At 35.7% G+C, this 21,428-nt stretch overlaps 1 protein-coding gene across 1 annotated transcript in view; it reads right to left on the minus strand.

The window, feature by feature from the left end:
• RBM33 (RNA binding motif protein 33) overlaps window positions 1–21,428 on the minus strand; it is a 179,132-nt gene that overhangs the window by 113,570 nt on the left and 44,134 nt on the right. Inside the window, 4 exon segments of the mRNA XM_021009622.2 lie at window positions 7,707–7,788; window positions 7,790–8,017; window positions 11,518–11,726; window positions 14,703–14,874. Of these exon segments, the coding sequence (XP_020865281.1) occupies window positions 7,707–7,788; window positions 7,790–8,017; window positions 11,518–11,726; window positions 14,703–14,874 (691 nt within the window).

Genomic DNA, 21,428 nt, shown 5'->3' on the forward strand with positions numbered 1-21,428 from the left:
GGCAGCCTTTCCTTAGAGGATATGATGCATCTAGAAGATGGAGGGCTCAGAGGACTATCACACCCATGGTCATCTTACCTCTACAAAAGTAAGCATTGGGGATATACTAGTCTTTTCCAGTAAGTACAGGAGTGAAGCAAGGATGGCTACTCTTCTCTCTAATATTTGATAGAGTTCTGGAAATTCTAGCAATAGTAATATGACAAGAGAAAGAAATTAAAGGCATGAAGCTAGGTAAAGAAGATATAAAGCTATCCCTATTTCCTGATAATATGATTTACTTAGGAAATGCTAGACAATCAGCAAAAATACTGATTGAGGCTATTAATAGTGTCAACAAAGTTGCTGGTTACAAAATAAACCTTCAAAAATCAATAGCATTTCTATATATAAGAATAAAAAAACCACACGAAGCAATAATAGAAAAGGAAATCCCATTTCAAATACTTCCAAAATACATAAAATATCAGGGGATCAACCTCCAAAAGCACACAAAAGACTTGTATAGATTTAATTACAAAGTGCCCCTTAAAGAAATAAAAGATAACTTAGCTGGAACAATACTGAATGCTCATGGCTAGGCCTTGCCAATGTAACAAAAATGCCAATATTATCTAAATTAATATATACCACTAATATTATACACCAAATGATCAAGGGGAATCCTTTATAGAACTTGATGAAATAATTAAAAAATTCATTAAAAAAAAAGATCTAGATAGAATATCAAAGGAAATGATGAAAAAAAGTATACGGACAAGGGGAGAACAGCACTTCCAGACCACAAGCAATATTACAGAGCAAGAGTCATCAAAACTGTCTGGTACTAACTAGTTAAAGAATACAGAGACAGATTAATGAAACAGACTAAACAAGGGAGATTCAGAAACAAAAGAACTCAATAACCTAGTGTCTGATAAAGTGGAAAATATAAATTACCTAGGAAAAAACTTCTCATTTGACTAAAACTGGTGGAGAAACTGGAAAGCAGTCTGGCCGAAATTAGGCTTAGAGCAACACTTTATACAATAGTCCACAATACATTCCAAATGGATACTCAACCTTAATTTTTAAAAGAATACTATGAAAAAATTAAAAGAGAAACAGCACACCTCTCACAGCTATGTATCTCTTATAAGATGTATTCCTTACTAAACATAAGACAGAAGCAATTGCCAAAGATAAAATAAATAACTTTGATTACTTGAAGCTGAAAAGCTTCTGCACCGACAAAATTACTACACTTGGAATAAGAAGAGAAGTGGTCTAATGGGGTGAAACCCTTACCAAATTTCTCTGATAAGGGTTTGGCAACCAAGACATATAAATGAGTAAAAAAATACACACACACACACACATATATGTGACTAATAGCCAATCCCCAATAGATAAATAGTCAAAGGATATGAACAAACAAGTCCTCAAAAGAATTGCAAAATTTTCAGAACCATATGAAACAATGCTCCAAGTCACTAGTAACAAGAAAAATGTAAATGAAAAGAGCTCAGGTTTTACCTCACACCCTGAAAGCTGGGAAAAATGACCAAAAAATGACAACAGTCATTTGAAGGGAGTAGACAGGCACATTAATAAATTGTTTATGGAACTGTGACATGTACAACCACTTTACAAAGCATTTTAGAATTATGCAAATGCACTAAAATGTCCATATCCTTTGAACGAGAAACCCCAAAGTCATCAATAAGAATGTCCCCGTATACTCCAAAATATAAATAACACCACTTTTTGTGACAGTAAAGAACTGGAAAAAAAGTTGATTCCCATTAACTGGGGAATGGCTAAAAATTGTGGTATATGAGAATGTAATGAACCTGTGCTATAAGAAATGACAAATATGATGAATACAGAGAAATACAGAAAGATCTATATGAACTAATGCAGAGTGAACTAATGCAAGCAGAGACGAGAGAACAACGTATATAGTAATTACAACAATGGAAAGAAAGAACAAAGATACTCTCATATAGCAAAATCTTAAAGATCAAGAAAGATTCAAATGAAGAGATAAGAAACAACACCTCTAACCCACCCCTTCGTGGAGGTTCAAAGTTCATAGGTGTTACACACTGCATATGTTTTCAGACTTTTTTTTACTGTACTGATCAGTTGTGCTGATTTTATTTTCTTCTCTAAAAATACTATTTGCTATATGGGATGACTCCCTGGGAAGGGGAGAGGGAGTATAAGTGAGGTAACCATTATGCTGTAACAAACAGAAGATATCAATAAAAACTTATTTTAAACTTTTTTAGAATACAATACAACATAGGCAACGTTAATTTGTGGTTTCTAAGTCAATGTGCTGTTGACAGGATCTGTTTCTTCTTGAGTTTGACACCACTGGTCTAGGATTTCACAAGCAAAGAGCTAGGACCTTAAAAATAAAAAGATATCGGGAAAGTCTTTGCAAAGAAGTCACTAAATGGAGCTGCTACTTAACTAGTTCTGAATTCCACTTTAGCAAATACTATTAATTCACCAGTATAGATGAGATGCCCAAGATCCAGACACTCACAAGACTTATGATAGAAGTTAATGCAGGAGGCTACCTGATGTCCCCCGGTGCTTATAAGAAGAGCTCACGAGCAGAAAGAACATGGAAAAAGGGATGAAAAATATGCAAGGACTAGAGATCACTAGCACTGCGCTGGTTAATTAAGGCCATTGCCAGCATCCATCAATCAATCGATAGCCACTTACTAAGCACCAATTATGTGCCAGGCATCAGTCTTGACCCCCAACGCATGGCATAAAATCCAAAGGGGACGACACGTGAAACTTGATGGAAGACTAAGCATGTGGGGATTCCCATCATAGAAAGCATAAAGATCTGCTGACTGGTACTAACTTGGGATTTGGCTTTATAGTCTCAAGTCATTGAGTAATAGCAGAAACAACTATTGAGGAGGGATGGAGGCAACAGAATGTTTGCTATACTGTCATGGAATTCTTTACTCTATGGCTTCCAATCAAGGATTCCACTTTATCACCATCAGTCTAAGACTGGCTCATGGAGCATGAGATACAATGAATATTCCACATGCTAGATCACTCTCAAGCAGTTAGCATTATACAACACAGAACGTTATTAAGGACTCGAATAAAACTTTCAGAAGGCCATTACCTACAACATTAGGAAGGGACACTGCAGGTGGCAATTTATGCACTCAACTAGCAATCATTAAAATGGCTCAGTCTTTAATTAGGATACATGGGTCTGAAAATCAATATATAAAAAAGAGAAAAAATGTCTATCACAAGTGTTAAAAAAAATAACATATTCAAAAAATTGTTTGATTCCCACACCCATGACTTCTGGAGTCCTTAGCCTAGCCACCCTCTGCTAATAGATCTCAAGCTACCCATGTGACATAAATGGAAGAATGGGTCAGAGGCTACATAAAGCTTATTCTTTGCCATTATTCATAGGTGTAAAAAAAAAAGATCTATGGGATCTCAAGATGAAAGCGAGAAAGGAATTTACACTCTATAGTGTACATAATAGGGAAAGATAGTTGGGATGAACTGTATATATAACTATTTTAGTGTGTACAGTGTTCTAGAAGACAGGGGCCAAGGAGGAGGGAGGCTATCCAATCAGATAATCAATAAACATTTATTAAGCACCTACTACGTGCTAGACACTGTGCTAAACTCTGGAGACATAAAATGTGGTACCTTCCTCACTCAGCTTACAACTAATGGAGGAAAACAACTTTCAAACAAATGTATACAAAGCAAACTATACAAAGGATAAATAGGAAATAATTAAGAGAAGGAAGACACCAGAATTAAGAGAGCCTCAGAAAGGCTTCCTGTAAAAAGTGGGATCTTAGATGGGACTTAAAGGAAGACAGCGATGTCAGTAGATGGAGATGACAAGGACAGCAGGAAGGACAGCCAGGAAAAAAAAACCTGAAGCCAAGAAATAGTGTGCCTTGTTTGTGGCCCAACGAGGAAACTGGTATCACTAGACTGAAGAGTATGTGGTAGGGAGTGTTTCTGCAGATATCTGTGATGTAAATATAATGACAAGGAGGAAATGAGAGAATATGAAGGATATGTGTCAACATTCTACTGTTATACTGTTACGTTTATGTTGTGTATGTGTGCTACCTACAATCAGTGCTGCTGCATTTATAATGAAATGTATTAAAATGTCTGCAATCACGTATAATACTAGATGTGTGACAAATATAGGATAAAATACAATGGATAAATAAACTAAGTGAATTTGCAATGCACTTATACTTATGACATATTTCATCTCTGTGTTTATAATATTCAACGATTAATTTGGTCAATGGGAGAATCCCATCTAGTCATTTGTCATGTTCCTCATGTCAACAAATAATTGAAGTAAAGTTATTTAACAGGATCAAATGTGTAATGCAATAACCTCCAAAAAGATTATAAGAATTTAACTCCACAAAGGTAGCACATACTGTCTGTGTGACCATATACCAAGTTATTTAACTTTCTAGAGCCCCATCCAACAAAAATGATAATTTGCAGATCTGTAGTAGAATGACCAAATTTAACTTAAGCCCAATCAATCTTATCTTGCTCTCAAGTACACATAAAGTCCATTTGTCTGTCTGAAGGCCAGCCTGGAAAGATCACGAGGAAAAGATAATGCCAGCAGGATTCTGCAACTGTTAGCATTAAACTGCTTTTCAAAAACAACAACAGAATATAGGTATTTTGTTATTGACCCACAATCATCGTTCACTGCTTTAACCTGTATTATACAGTGATGAGAAGGGCTAGAAAATGTTTACAAGCTGATAAAACAATTAGCTGACTCATAAAAGCCTTCTGAAATACCAGTCAAAAGCATGCATTATTTCTTGAATCACAGTGAGCTCTAGAAATCATTTTCTCTGTCGGACCAATGTAAAAGCCTGTGTCTAACCAACTGTGAGTTTACTTGCCATGCCTCTGACCATTTAGCTACTTGCCTTTTTTAAAACAAGAAAACATATAACATTAACAGATGCAGACATAAGTAGAATTAATATGACAAATTAGATTTAATGCAGTTCCACAGCTACAAAAGCAATTGAAAGTAGCATCATATTCAACAGTCCTTCTTTGAGCCATCCAATTCATCTGAAACAAAGGCCAGACTCTGATGGATATAAATTTTAATTCTTTCCAAGGGGTTAAAGCAAAAATCTGCTATTTAAAACTGGTTTCATTTTTGGTCACTATCTTTCCTCTCACATTCTATTACTGGTCAGAAACTTGTCAGAATCACTTAACTTGTTCCCTGCGTGTCTATGCCAGTGCCAGTGTGGATGATTTACATGCCCTAAGAGCCATCACAGCTACCGTATCAACAAGAGCTATCAAAAATTTCTATGAAGAATAGGAAAACCCTGTTTCTAACTGAAAACATTCTGCATAGCAAGAAACTAGTAACTCCGTAATTCAGAGTAAATGTTAATTAACTGGTTCCATCTCACAAGATGTTCTTCTGCCACAGGTTGTAACTAAGCCTCCAAAACAAATGGATGTAAATTCTGATGAAGATAATATTTTTCATTCTTGTCACTGCACCTCCAGTGCCTTAAACATAGTAGATATTCGATAAATGCTTACTAAATTTCATGTGAAAGTCAAAAATATAAATTTTCTCCCATTTAGCTTCACATAGCCACAAAATTTATTTCCCTTAGTTTTGGTATCCATACTTACCCACATACAATTATTAGAAAATGAGTTCTGTTTCTAAAGATCAGAATCAACGTGGTCTATGTGGCAAACTACGTGGCCAATAACAGCTTAAAATTCATTGTCAAAGGCAGAGAATAATACTTCTAATGTAAAATTAATCAAACGTAATAATTATGCATTTTTTTCAGCAATTCTCCGAAAACATACTTTAAAATTGATAGTAAAGCCAGGTAACCACTAATAAAAGCTACATTTTAAAAAAATGAATCATTTTAAACTAGATAAATCTAACCAAAAAATAAAAAAGAAAGAAGTTAAGGAGGAGAATAGAATTTTATAAAAGCTGGATACGGTTGACCTCTGGAGAAAACTGAATGGGGATAGAAAAGAACATACCTTTTTCTCAGTGGTACATGGCACCCACAAAAAAACTGACGGGCATAAAAAATCTCACAATCCAATGCAGAAAGACAGAAATATTAAATGCATCCTTTTCAGATCATGATGCAATAAAATTTACACGTAACAAAGGGCCATGAAAAGACACACTAAAAATTAATAGGAAACTAAATAAGCTAATCCTAAAGAATGAGTGGGTCAAACAACAAATCACAGAAACAATTACTTCATCCAAGAGAATGACAATGATGAGACAAAATACCAAAACTTATGGGATGCAGTGAAAACTGTTCTTAGGGGAAGCTTTATTTCTCTAAATACTACATGAATAAAATAGAGAAAGAAGAGATCAATGAATTGAGCATGCAACTAAAAATGCTGGAAAGAGAACTGAAAATCTCCAATTAAATACCAAATTAGAAATTCTGAAAACCAAAGGAGAGATTAATAAAATTGAAATTAAGAAAACTATTGGACTAATAAATAAAACTAAGAGCTGGTTTTATTAAAAAACCAATAAAACAGAAAAACCTTTGGTTAATTTGATTTTAAAAAAAAGGAAAAGAAAACCAAATTACCAGCATCAAAAATGAAAAGGGTGAATTCACCAATGAAGGGGAAATCAAAATAATAATTAGGAGTTATTCTGCCCAACAGTATGTCAATAAATTTGACTTAGTGAAATGGATGAATACTTACAAAAATATAAATTGCCCAGAATAATGGAAGAGGAAGTAAAATACTTAAATAACCCCATTTCAGAAGAAGAAATTGAACAAGCCATCAATGAGCTCCCTAAGAAAAAAATCTCCAGGGCCAGATGGATTTACAAGTGAATTTTATCAAACATTTAAAGAACAATTAATTCCAACACTACATAAATTATTTAGGAAAATAGGCGAAGAAGTGGTCCTATCAAATTCTTTTTATGATTACAAATATGGTGTGATACCTAAACTGGGAAGAGCCAAATCAGAGAAAGGAAATTATAGACCAATTTCTCTCATGAATATAAATGCAAAACTTTTAAATACAATATTAGCAAAGAGAATACAGCAACTTATCTCAAGGATAATATACTATGACCAGGTAGCATTTTTACCAGGAATGCAGAGCTATCAGCTTAATTGTCCATATCAACAACAAAACTAACAGAAATCACATGATTAAGCATTTGACAAAATACAATACCCATTTCTATTAAAAACAGAGAGCACAGGCATAAGTGGAGTCTTCCTTAAAATGATAAGTAGCATCTATCTAAAACCATCAGCAAGCATTATATGTGATAGGGATAAGCTAGAAGCACTTCTAATAAGATGGGGGTAAACAAGGATGTCCATTATTACCACTGTTATTCGTACTAGAAATATCTGCTTCAGCAATAAGATAAGAAAACGAATCCTTTTAATTTGAAAATTAAAAGTAACCCATGCTAAAAAGGTCTACATGAGGTTAGAGAAGAGAAAATTTACTGTAACCTTAGAGGGTTTTTGGTCACAATTTTAACTTAATGAAATGAAAAATAGTGAAATGTCCATTAGACACAATTATCTATTGACTTTATTGCTCTCCCCTTAATAAAAGATGATTCCAAGAGGACTTACCTTGCACAGGGGTTACTACTGTTCCTTTGAAATGTGGATTTATATGTATGTTCTTCGGTTGTTGAGGGGTGACTGGTGGGGGGGGTCATCATTATCCTGGGTGTTTCCATTTGGGGGGGCATATGCATTCCTTGAGGAGGAGAAGGATGGTGTGGATGCTGTAAGGGAAGCAGAGGCTGGAGCTGTTGCTGCTGGAATAGACTTCTAATAGGCTGCTGTTGAGGAGGTGGCGGTGGAGGTGGTGGAGGTGGAGGTTGTGGTTGTGGCTGTGGTTGTTGTTGAGGTGGTGGAATTAACCTCGGTGAGTGAGTCTGAAAACCAAAGTAAGAAATAAATCCAAACAAGTAAAAAATCATTTTAGAAAAAACTAAGGAATTCTGATTAAATGTAAAGTGTTATCAATTAGAAAATGTGCCTACTGTATATTGGACAATTTCTGAAATCTAAATCAATTAAAGCCATTTACAGTAAAAAAAAAAGTGGGATTATTGGTTTAAAGTGAAGTAAACATTCAGTATAGGGATTTAAGAGAAAGGTAACCCTCTTAGTATTCTGCTGAGCAAAGATGAGACCAAAACTAGTGAAATGACAAACTGACTAAATATCCCAGGCAATCCAGGACTGTTGCCACTGGCATTTACCAAAACAATCCTGTATTACCATCTTTGAATTCCAAAACAGAACCACATCACCCACAGTGTACCCTCAGAGTTTAAAACACTGTAGACTAAGTAGTCTCAAAGGTCTCAAGTTTACACAGTCTTGCTCAAATCCAGAGTGGGTGGTATAACAGGTTTTTATCAAATATCTACCCAATTTGCTACATTTCCCCATAACGTCCCCCTAATACTACAGAAATTTTATTAAAGACATTGCATTTTGTTTTTAAAATGTGTTTACATTCTCTCATTCTATTTTTTTTTTGGTTGGGCAATGGGGGTTAAGTGACTTGCCCAGGGTCACAAAGCTAGTAAGTGTTATGTGTCTGAGGTCACATTTGAACTCAGGTCCTCCTGAATCCAGGGCCTGTGCTCTATCCACTGCGCCACCTAGCTGCCCCAACATTCTCTCATTCTAACAAAAAATGAGGTGCACTGAACAAGTATTATAGACAAGGAAACTGAAGTACAAAGAAATTAAAGTGAGTTTCCCAAGGTCACATTGGCCTGTAAATCATATTACCAGTATTGTCCAAACTCCTCAATCTCAGCCTAGGGTTTTCTCTACCAAGTTATACTACTACTGGTTTGTTTTTTTTTTTAAATATATACTAAAGAAAAACAGGGAAACACTGTGGGGGGGGGAACCGTTTGGTAATTGGGAATGGCAACAAACTAAAAAAAGAGATGGTCTGGTGATGTTCACATTAGAAGTGATTAACAACAATACAATCTTACACACATCAAATGAATTCCTCATGTTAAAAAATATCTTCTTTTGTTTTTTAGATTTTCAAATCGCATCATTGCTAAAAATTTAGAAAAGGGAAGTACACTGAACATACTAGAGGTCAAAAATTCTATTTAATTTCAGTTTAACTTAAGCCCTTGAAAATTCAGTGACTGAAAAATCAAAAAGGAGCACCATAGCCTAAAAAAAAAAGTAAACGTTAAAAATGCTTATTAGCTTCTGTTCTTGTTTCACAAAACACAAGAAGGAAGTGACATTAAAGTACATTTATAAATACTAGATCTATATGAAAAATTAGTTTTAATGCTTACACCAACACTGGTTAGTTTAACTAATCATCATCATCTTCCTCTCCTCAATAAACTTCAAAGGCTCTGCATTACCTCTGTCTGGTATTCAAAGTCTTTTACAATTCCCTTTCTTATCTTTTGAAGCTTGTTACATTTTTCTCCACTGCCCTCATTTTATAATACAGCTACACTGGTCTCCTTGCTGCTCCTCATCCCTGACACCCCATTTCCTGACACCACGAGCTTGCACAGTGTGTTCCCTATGCATAGAACGGTTTCCCTCTAGACTTCTACTTTTTAGTTTGCCCAGCTACTCAGCTCAAATCTCACCTTCTCCCACCACATCTCCCACCCCAACTGCTAGAGCTTTACCACTGTGATTACTTTCTATCTACTCTGAATTTACAATGCATGTATATAATTATTTGTATCCCCTATTGGTATGTGAACTCCTAGAGGACAAGATCAGTGTTTTTGTCTTTCTTTGTACCTTGCCCCACACCCAGAAGTGCAGGTCGGCTGACTGATAGTAATAGCCAGGACCCAGTTTACAGATAATGAAACAAAGGCCAAAAGAAGTTAAGTGACTTATTCAAATTTAAACAGCTGGAGTGTAAAAATCAAACTAGACTCTAAATTTCTGGACTGAATTATTCCACATGATAGGAAAAAAAGCACACCAGAGGTAGACATGTACATATGTTTGCATGACATTAACAGGCTACAGGATTATTACGTATTTTTTCCTAAAACTATACTATGTAATGGTGAGAATTTGAACTAATACTAACAAAATATATAATACTTTAATATAGTCTCAATTGTCCATGCAATAGGCAAAACACTATTTTATACCTGAAGAACTAACTACAGAGGTCTGCTTTAGGCCACGAGGCCTGTTAAGAGTAGAGTCAGAAGTAGTACCCAACTCTTCTTTCCCTTCTCTATCATATCACATTGCCTCAGCATATCACACCTTTAAAGTAAATCTAATAGCAACTTTGTCTTATCTAAACTTCAGTTCTCCTGCAGTGCCCAGAACAGTATTTTGCAATAAAGTGAGCACTTAATATTTTCAGACTCTGCAGTTTAACAATTAAATCATGCTTTAACTTTTAATTTCAATCAATTCTATATAATCTCTGGGTCACACATTTATAGAAAGCAGGCTTACAAACTGATGAGTTGGGGGGTCTGACTCACTCCCCAAAACCAAAAGTGAAAGAATATTAAGATGACATTAAACATAATTAGCACAACAATGTACATAATACTTAAAAAATTAAAAACAAATCACATTTGATGATACTTTTTACAAAAGACATAAAGATGACCAAATGTAACCAAGGATAATTGTCACGTCACAAAATTTCCTTCAGTTGGTCTCATTTAATAAAATTCCTTTTCCCCAAATATAGCTGTCTGGTACTCTTGACAGTAAGGTTGCTTTTCATTTAAATTCTAACTATCCTTTAGAAATAATTATTAAAATGTTGCCTCCAAGTTCCCTAAATATCAGTGTTTCAAAACTATGACATTATTTTGAAATAAGTACAACAATTTTTGTGAGGTCATATTGCAGGGAATCATAGGTAAAAAGTGTATAAAAAATAAAAATATGCAAATAACAATCCTTAATCATTTTACATAATAAAAAATGGCTACCACAATAAAGAAACCAAGAATTTTCAGAAGCCAACTACACAACACAGTATTAAAAATTTACATATCAATAAAACCTTTTTAATGAGAAAATTTGCTATTTAAAGGAACAATGAAGTGGATGTTTTCTAAAACAATCTTTGTGTAATCTAAGGAATAATAAACAAATAAGTTTGGAGTATATATACCAGATTGTTTTAAAACAGATTTTTCTTGTGCCAAAAGAGGGTAAAGTCAAAGAAATTAAAACATTTCCCACTTTGCATGGTATTTTAGGACTTCAGGCCTTAACTGGTTATGCATTCATGAAGCTGATATCTATCAGCTCCATCTTCTTAAATTTATTAATCTCACAAACAAAAAGATATCAACTAAATCAGATGTACACAAAACAAAATATTTTTCTTTAAGGTATCGACTCTATCAAAATGAAAGAACCCAAAAGTTACCACTACAGGTGGCTGTGTAGGTAGAAGACCAGGTCTATGATCTTTTATTCTTCCTCTTTCACTGTTATCTCTTCTCTGCTCTCCCATTCCACGGCACATTAGAGAACCTCCTCTCCTTCCTCCTCGCCTGGAACCATATCGTCCCTGTTTATGTTGCCGTTCCCTTTCTTCAAATTCAAGCAACGCAGCTTTGGCTTCAGCTGAAAGTTCTATATGAAAAGATGCACACATGTGAGCTATCCTCTAAAATATTAAACTGGAACTAAGAGAAGATGAGAGAGGAATGGGTAGGTGATCATCATATAATGAGACTCTGCTATATTCTGAATAACTATTAAGCTGGTATTGAAAACTGCCATTGAAGCTAGTAGTGCTAGGACTCCTCCAGGAAATAAGATAAAACTTGTTTATTCTTTGTTTACCTTTCAGTGTTAATTCTTTTGTGACGGCAAACTAGGCCATCTTTTGCCTCAATTCGTACCTATATAGGCATTGCCTCAGACAACTGAGACCCAGGAAAGATCTTAGCTTTAAAAGGCCAAGGTCTCTCACTGAATCAGAGGCCATTGCCAGTCATCCTGACCTATGTTTTGCCACTAGACTCTGATGACTCTGGAGGAGTGAGTGAAGCTGAAGACTGCACAGCTCTGCCTCATTGAAAACCAATTCACTTGCAAGTCAAGACACCACCCTGCTGACGTCATTGGTCTCTTCGAGAATGAAGGATGAACAAAAACTTTTCAGTGACAAAATAAAATTTGCTACATAAGAGATAATATGCTTTGGTGAAAATATTACATAACTCTTTGTACATGTGGTATCGTTAAAAGGATCCTGATTTAGGAACCAAAAGGCCTGAGTTTAAGTCTCCACTGTGCCACTTAGAAAGCAATGTGACCTGGGTAAGTAAGCCACTAAAGTTCTAAGAACCTCTTCTGTAAAATGTAGATAAAACTTACACTACAACAAGGTCATAGGTTATGATAAACTGTTTTATAAACCACAAAGTGTTATATAAATGTGAGTTTACTATCAACACCATCAACCTAAGTGAAATTCAACTGTTTCAACTTTGAAATACTCAACACCAACAGACTCCATAATGAAGCATATCTCTCTTTCATCTTAATAAGATGTGAGACTATAGGTACAAAATGAGGTACAGATTTTCAGATATGATCGTTACAACAAAAGTCAGGTTTATTTTGATTACACTTTGGTCCCAAGAGAGAAGTACAAGGTAGAGGCAGTTAAGAGCAGAGGATTAGGGGGAGGTTGTGACAGTGATTTAAAAAACAACAACAACAACATATCAATGAAAACAGCATGAATGAAACATCTGCAATTCTACGGAAGAAAGTAAAAGGAAGTTTAGAAAAAAACAAAAAGGAAAGTAAGAGCAATGATAGGAACACCATGTGTAATCTGAATTTTTAAAAATAAAATATATATAAGGTTCACAATTTCAGATACAATTCTAGTTCTCTAACCTTCGAAATGTTGGAAGTACGGTTAATGATTTTTCTAGTTCATCATCTTAAAAAGTGGGGGCAGCTAGGTGACGCAGAGGATAGAGCACCGGCCCTGAAGTCAGGAGTACCTGAGTTCAAATCCGGCCTCAGACCAAACACTTGACACTTACTAGCTGTGTGACCCAGGGCAAGTCACTTAACCCCAACTGCCTAAAAAAAAATTTTTTTTAATTTAAAAAACACAAATATAATTTTAAAAAGTGCTTTTTAAGAGAAGTTCAATTGTTAAATCATCTTTTTTTTCAGAGTATAAACAAGAGATGAGCTTCAGTTTGCTTTCAAGAATGGTATTAATCAGAATCTTTTCTGGTGCTAAACTGAATAAATTGCTCTCCCAGTTTTTAAAAAATAAAAAACAATAGGGGAGTTAATTTATAGAATTAGATAAATAACAAAATTCTTTTGAAGGTGGAAAAGGACCTAGGATCTCAAGGGAAATTATGAAGAAAAAAAAGTACAAATAAAGGGGGAAACTATTATTTTCAGAATTCATACTATATTATAAAGTAGTAATCATCAAAACGATTTAGAAGGGATTTAAAAAAAAAAAAAGAAAAAGAAAAAGAGACCAGGGGAAGACACAGCATAATCAAAATCCAGGAAGTAACACATAGAGACCAGTATCTAAAAAGCTAAGACAACAAACTTCTGCAGGAAGAATTCCAATTTCCCTTTACAAAAAGAACTGCTAGGCAAGTAGTAAGGTGTAGAAAGCATCTAACACCATATGCCACAATAAGCAGAAAGCACTTAAGTGACCAAAATTTAAAAGGTCCCCTTATTTTGAAGAAAAAATATTAAAAGAACAGAAAGAGGTACCTTTCAGAGCCAAGATTAGAGGGAGAATTCATAACCAAACAATACATATAGGAGATCACAAAAAAAAGTACATTTGAATCACATAAAATTAAAGGAAACTTTCGTACAAACAAAAAAACGATGCGACTACAAGAAAAAACTATCAAGACAGTGAGGGGGGAAGGGGAATTTCCTTAAAAGTGTTTTTGTGGGTCCTCATTACTCAAACTGCAGAAAATACATCTAGATACTATTCTTAAGAATATTTCATCTATTTTTAAACAGCACAGAATTTTATTAAAATCTTAACTACAGAATTGCTTCATACACACAGTTTATGCAGTGAATCAGCAATTATTTTTCTAGTAGCTCTAAGTGTCAAGATTAATTTCACTATCGCTAGTAATAAAATGGTTTCAAATGACATCTTTAATCAGCAAGTAAGAATGCCTTCCTCCTCCAATTGAGACAAGCTGTCACAAAGGTCACCAAAATGTGACAGGATGGAAATTACATTTGTAACTTCAACTGAAATGTTAATTTCACTTTAAAATGTTTTCTGAACTATGTCCAGATTTTAAAGCAAAGGGATGTGGAAAGTTACAGTGCTATTCATTTTTTAAAATATTCCAATGCATGTAAATTATGCTTACATGCAAATAATTTCATTGAAAATTGTTTACTAAATATATATAATTTGTTTAGCAAAAGAAAAAAACTGTAAATGATTTAAATGACATTGCTAGAAGGTCTTTTGCAAGCTAGCAAAAGCAAGCACTTATACAGCACTTGACATCTGTTAACTCATTTACACCTCACAACAATCTTGGAAGGAAGGTAGGCAATAAATGTTACCCAAAGTTTCTGGAATGTTTCTTCTCTCTCTAGGTACATCTGAGAGCCTAATGACCGTTCCTTCTTTCCGTTCAGTTTTGAAACGCTGTCGTCCAGATTCTTCATCATCTTCCTCCTCTTCGTCAGATTCCTCTTTAATTTCCTTTTGGAGTTCCAGAGTTTCAATAGCTCCCTACATTACAAATAGAACATTTTAAAAAAACGCAAAGAATTAATACCACTTCACATTATAGATTTTGTGATTCTCAAAAGGTAATAAAAAGTTCATGTTTATTTATGAAGGGCGCAAGCTGGAAAATGCCCCATTTTAGCACCACATATTAAACATGGAATATAGTATAGGAAAGCAGTCTCTAAAACTTTAAAAGTGAGCTTTTTGAAAGAAATATAGTCACCAAATAATATACTTGTTACCAATTTCCTGTTAACATAAGAGTTATACCTGGCTACACTTTCTCTGAAAAGTAGATTCCAGAATCCAAAATATGCTCCTGGAATTGTCTTGTGTCATCCCTACCAAAGTCCTAAACCCCAGTTTGAGGAACAATGAGAATAAAATTTAATCCCAACAATTAATTTTAATGCTATAACTGTAACATACTGTTAACCTATATCCCTCCCCTGAATAACGGCACTCCCATAATTTCCCTGTTAAGTGTTCATCATAAAATTCTATAACTTCTATCACCACCCTATCTCTATCTTCTCTGATTACCAGGGTCCTACAAATTACTAAGCTAAGACTTCATCTATGTGCCTGTGCATGTACAAACCCAACAATGATGCAACATCAAAGCAAGCATGTAACTGCACCAAGGGTGTCAAAAGCTAGGCCAGAGAAGTTCAAGTCCAGAGGGGTTCTGCCAAGTTGCAAAGGCTTTAGACGTGGATATGGGTTCAAATATTACCTCTCAGCTTACTATCTATGTGACCTTGCGCGAGACATTTAATTTCCATGGATCTCAAATTCCTCATCTATAAAATGAAGAGGTTGGATTATAGGGTTTTCAAGCTGTAGTTCTCTGATCCTATGGGCTTGGTAATCAATCAATCAAGAAGCATTTATTAAATAGCTGCTGTGCTAGACACTGTGCTAGATACTGGGGACACAAAGAAAGAAATGGCCCCCAAGTAACTAGTCTATTTGAGGATACACTATACACATGTAAGCATATACAAAACATGCACAAAATAAATAAAAGATAACTGGGGGGAAGAACTAGCAGCTGGTGAAGGGAAAGGAAGTCAGGAAAGGTCTCATGAAGAAGGAGATCTTTGAGTTGAGTCTTAAAGGATGCCAAAGCCTCTAAAAGAATAAAGTGAGGAAGGAACATGTTCCAGGTAGGGATGAAAACTGCAAATGCATAAAGACAGTAAATGGAATATAGTGTGAGGAAGAGCATGGAAGTAAGCCTGGCTAGAATGCAAAGGGTACACTCTAGTGGCTAGAGCACTGGGCCTAGAATCAGGAAGAGTTGAGTTCAAATCCTGCTTCAGACACTGACTAGCTCTGTGACTCTGGGAATCACTTAATCCTGTTTGCCTCAGTTTCCTCATCTATAAAACGAGCTGGAGAAGGAAACGGAAAACCACTCTGGTATCTTTGCCAAGAAAACCCCAAATGGGATCACAAAGAGTCGGACACAACTGAAATGACTGAACAAAAACAAAACCTCGTTTGAGCCTTACCAACAACCAAGTGAGGTAGGATAAGTATGATTATCTCCATTTTACAGATAAGGAAACTGAGCTTCAGATAGATTAAGTGACTTGCCCAGGGCCACACTGTCAGGTGAGATCTGAATAGAGGTCTGCCTGACTCAAAGCTAACTACTCTGTGCCAGGTTCTATACTAGGCATGAGTATACACACAAGGATACACAAGCATATGCAAAATAGTTACAAGGTAATTTAGTGGGGGTGGGATATTAGGAAAGGCCTCTGGTAGAAGGCAATGCTTAAGCTAAGTCTCAAAAGAATTCTAAGAGACAGCAGCGAGATGGGAGAACATTCCAGGAAGTGGGCCCACCCAGTGCAAAGGCATAGGGATGTTAATGTTATATACAAGGAATCTAAGAAGCCAATATGATTAGACCATAAAGTCTATTAAGTAGAATAAGGCTGGAAAGGTAGGAAGGGTGAAGGGCTTCAAAAGACAGAGCAGTTTAGGGACAGAGGGTCACTCAGTTTTATCAAGTGGACGAATAGCACAGACAGAGTGGCAACTGTGTGTAAGGTTAGATTAGAGAACAGTCTAGAGTAGGGAGGAACCTGAGGCAGGGAGACCAATGAGAAGGGGACTGCAACAGTCCAGCTAACAGGTGATAAGAGTTCGAATTAAAGGAAGGTAGTAGCTGTGTAAATGAAAAGGAGACAGATGCAAAGGATGCTGCAGAGATAAAAATAGCAAATCATCGATAAAGAGAATAAACAGGACATAGTTGAGGAAAGACTACCAGGTAAATATGCCAGAAAAGAATTCATTTAATCACCATTCCCTGGGCTTCATCGTCCACACAGTTCCAAATCCACTAATTGTACTCGATTCCACTTGTGGTATAATGGAAACAGCTCACTGAATTTGGACTCAAAAGGACCTCACTTTACTACATATTATTGGTATGACTGTGGATAAGTCACTTAACCTTTCAGGATAGTAAAAGGAAGGAACTAAATTAGATGATTTCGAAATTTATTATCCATAACTCTCCAATTTGTTAGCAAGAATATCTCAAGAGGCTTTTGTTTTTATCTTTGTATCCCCACTGCCTAGGACATAGGAGATACTTAATAAAGACTTACTGAAATACATGTATAATTTGGATTGATACATGCTGTCTCTTAATGATCACTGCTTCCTATTCAAACTATTCTCAAATCAACTATTTAATATGCATTTTATACTGTATTGTGTCATGAAAAGGCCAGACTAGCTAAGTTCAGGAAGGTTCATTAACAGAAGCCAAATCCCTGGAAAATGAGTCTGTTTTCAGTTACAGAAACTCATGAAGGTTATCCTCTATAGCACAGGATTTGTGACCAGGGCTGGGTCAAAGATTCAAGGCAGACTGAGGAAGGGACCCATACCTAGCTAGAGGTAGTGTTCAAGGGTGACAAGCAGTCTCCAGGGTCAGAAAAGGAGTCTAATTAGAGAGGACCTACGAGTACTTCTTTCACCTTGATGACCTTAAACAGAGGGGAAGAGGAATAGATTTGTAAAAGGAGTAAGAGAGAGAAAGGATAGAGAAAATTATCTTATACCGGAGGTGGGAAAGCACTGTCTACATAAACCAGGAAGACGGATGGGAGCAACAGCTGACACTTAAAACTTTTCTCTCATTTGAAATGATTAAAGGAGGGAAGAATACATGCACACATTGGGTATTGGGTATAGAAACAGATGTCAGTAGACAGGACAACAGGACGGAAAAGGAAGAAGAGGGGGGGATAAATCACAAGGACAGATTAAGGGAAAGATTAACCCTAAGCAAAACAATCTCTAAGGATATGGGGGAAAAAAGCAGCTCTTTTTGTGATGGCAAAGAACTGGAACTGAGGAACTGCTGAATGAATTATAGGAGATATGATGGAATATTATTGTATGGTAAGAAATTATGGAGGGGATGGTTTTAGAGTGACGCAGAGTGAAGTGAGCAGAACCTATGAAAGACTTAAGAATCCTAATCACTGTAATGGCCAACCACAATTACAGAGGACTCCCAATAAAATACCTTACCCACCTCCTAACAAAGAGATAAAGGACTCAGAGTGCAAACTGAAATTTTTTTAATGGACATGGCCAAAATAGGAATTTTTGCTGCTTGACTAATACATACACACACACACACACACACACACACACACACACACACACACACACACACACATACACACACACACACACACACACACCCCTATGGAATCTTTTTTCTTTCATGGTAGGGATATATAGGGACAGGAAGGATAAAGAGGAAGGGAGAAGGAAGATTTTTGCTGACTGAAAACAAATTTAATTAAAACAGCAACAGTTTCTTGAATCACTACTCCCATAAAAAATTTTCTTCCAAGACAAATCTCAAAAACCAAAATTATTTGGGTTTCAGAGTTCTTCTGATTATATAGATTCAATTAATTACCAAATTACAAAAGATTTTAAAGTACATTCAATTTAAAGTTTGAGATTAGACTGAAATCATATTTTCTTCTACGAACAATTACCCAGAAATATTTCTCAAATGAATGCTTCCTGTTCAAATTTTATTCATTTAAATTTAGTCCTTTTTCAAGTATTTTGTTCAATTAACATTAACATTTATGACAAACACACATCTAAAATCCCCTTTTGCATCACAATAAATTTACTGCATGAACATCACACAATGCACCTCAGTACTGCAATATGGCAAAGCAATTTTCACCACTGGTTGAAATATTCACAAGAATAGCATTCCTATCATTTTGTTTCACTAGTTAAGAAGTTACAAATATAAGGTATATATGCATTTTAAGAAATAAAACATTTAGAAGCTAATCAAACCATTTTTTCTATAGCTGTCTTTTATGTAAAGACTGCCAAATGATTCCATTGACAATTTAAAATTCTTCCTCTTAGAAAAAACTCATTTTTCATAAAATGTAGACATAAAAGGGATAGCTCAGATATACCACTAACAGAAATCAGTTCTTTTTAAATTGTATTTTTTCCTCTCGCATGCTTTTTCCTGTATGTAAGGTCAACTTTCCAAACACAACCTAAAGTATCTACAAACACTATCTATTGTAGCTAGATAAATATATAAGATAGGTAAATGCACACTGTATATTAAATACAAATTTAGCCACATAATACTTCATATACTTATACATTTAGGAAAATACACTGTCCATTCATCTCAAAGAATCAGTTTCCCTGCTACCCTGATATAATGAAATCCCTCATCCCCCAATCAAAAAGCACACCAAAAAACTCTGCAATAAGAACCTGTACACAATCCAAAGAAGTTAATCTTAAGAATGAAAACTTTTGAAAAGCTCTCATCCTTATGTCAAATTGCTAATTTAAAATAATAGCAAGTAGGTAAGGTAGCTGTGAACAGAATAGTATATGTACAATCAGAAAACCTGGACTTGATTCTCAACTACAAAGTTTTATTAATTTCAATTAGGCTCTCACCAATGCACAAGCAATCCTTTCACTTATTTCTCAAGATCCTTACTGATCTTTTCTTCCTCCCCTACAAGTGGAAAAGGTAGTCTTCCTTCTTGCCAAAGGAGGTACCCACATAGTGCAGTGAATAGAGTGCTAGAACTAGAATGAGTAAAACCTGACTTCAAAGCTTTCCTCAGACACCAGCAGTGACCCTGGCCTAGTCACTTAACCTGTGCTCCCTCAGTAATAACAGCCCCTACCTCTCAGGGCTGTTGTGAGGATAAAATAAGATTGTAAAGCACTTTTCAAATCTTAAAGTGCTTAAAGTGCCAGTTATGTGGCAGCAAGTAAAGTGTTGGGTCTGGAGTCAGGAAGACCAGAGTTCAAACCTGGTCTCAGATAATTACTAGCTAGGTGACCTTGGCAAGTCACTTAACCTATCTGCTTCATCTGTACAATGGAGGTAATAATACCACTTACCTCCCAAGGTTACTATGAGGATAAAATGGTTATTATTTGTAAAGTGTTTTGCAAATCTTAAACTACTATATATCCTAGCTACTATTATTATTATTCTTATCATCCTTCTCTCAAGTCTTCTCTTCAGTCTATGCACATGAAGAGTTTGAACCTATACTAATAAACCTGTCCTCGATGCTGCCATTCTCCTCAAGATATCCCCTATTCACCATGAAAACATTAGTCAAAGTAGTCATTACTCGATACAGCCATTGGTTAATTGCCCATTCCCAGCATTCTGCACAACCCATTGGTGACCACTTGAGATCAAAGTGAAGCAACACACCTGGCAAAACGTTCCCCCTCCCCCCATGCCCAGGAAGCATAATGCCATGACCTCACCAGTAGGCAGATATGACAGGGCTGCAGAGTCAGAGGCTTTCCGTGGGTGTAATATGTCCCCATACATGTGAAGCCCATTTACATGTGTTACCATGGTAGTAGGTGACAGATTCCGGACTAGAACCCAGGATTCCTCTGACTGAGTCAGAGGTCGCCAGCTTTTTTAAGAACCAAGCTTCTTTAAGCCTTAGTCACACCAACACTAAATGAAGCAAAGTAAGAGTGAATGTTAATGCCTAGACTTAAAAGTAGCCGAACTATGATTCTAGCACGAGGCATTTAGACATTTCAACTGGTCTTCAGATGAAGCCATATAAAAAAATTATTAAAAGCCCTACACTAAGACAAAGAAGAATTTGGTTCCAACAAGGAAAAGGAGATGCCCTGGGAAGATTAAGACACGGTGAACTGGAGCTACATTTTGAAAAGGAAAATAAGCTTTAAAAGCAGAATACAGTTTTAAAGTTTCTAACGGAATATAACCTCCTTGGAGTATGGGAACACTTCCACTTTTGCATCTGTAGCCCCAGAACCCAGCCAAGTATCTAGCAAGCACATAGTAGGAACTTAATAAATGCTCACTGCTTGGTTTTTAGGAAAACTCACTGAAGGTGTTCCAACAACTAAGGTATCTTAAATATCACTTAGTTTAAATTAATTTCTAAATACGGTATTTGAAGCTTTTTAGGTGATGACCATAAAAAGGTTGAGAAGTG

Source organism: Phascolarctos cinereus, unplaced genomic scaffold, assembly GCF_003287225.1.
Source record: "Phascolarctos cinereus isolate Bilbo 61053 unplaced genomic scaffold, phaCin_HiC Scaffold_1;HRSCAF=81, whole genome shotgun sequence".
Lineage (NCBI taxonomy): Eukaryota > Metazoa > Chordata > Mammalia > Diprotodontia > Phascolarctidae > Phascolarctos > Phascolarctos cinereus.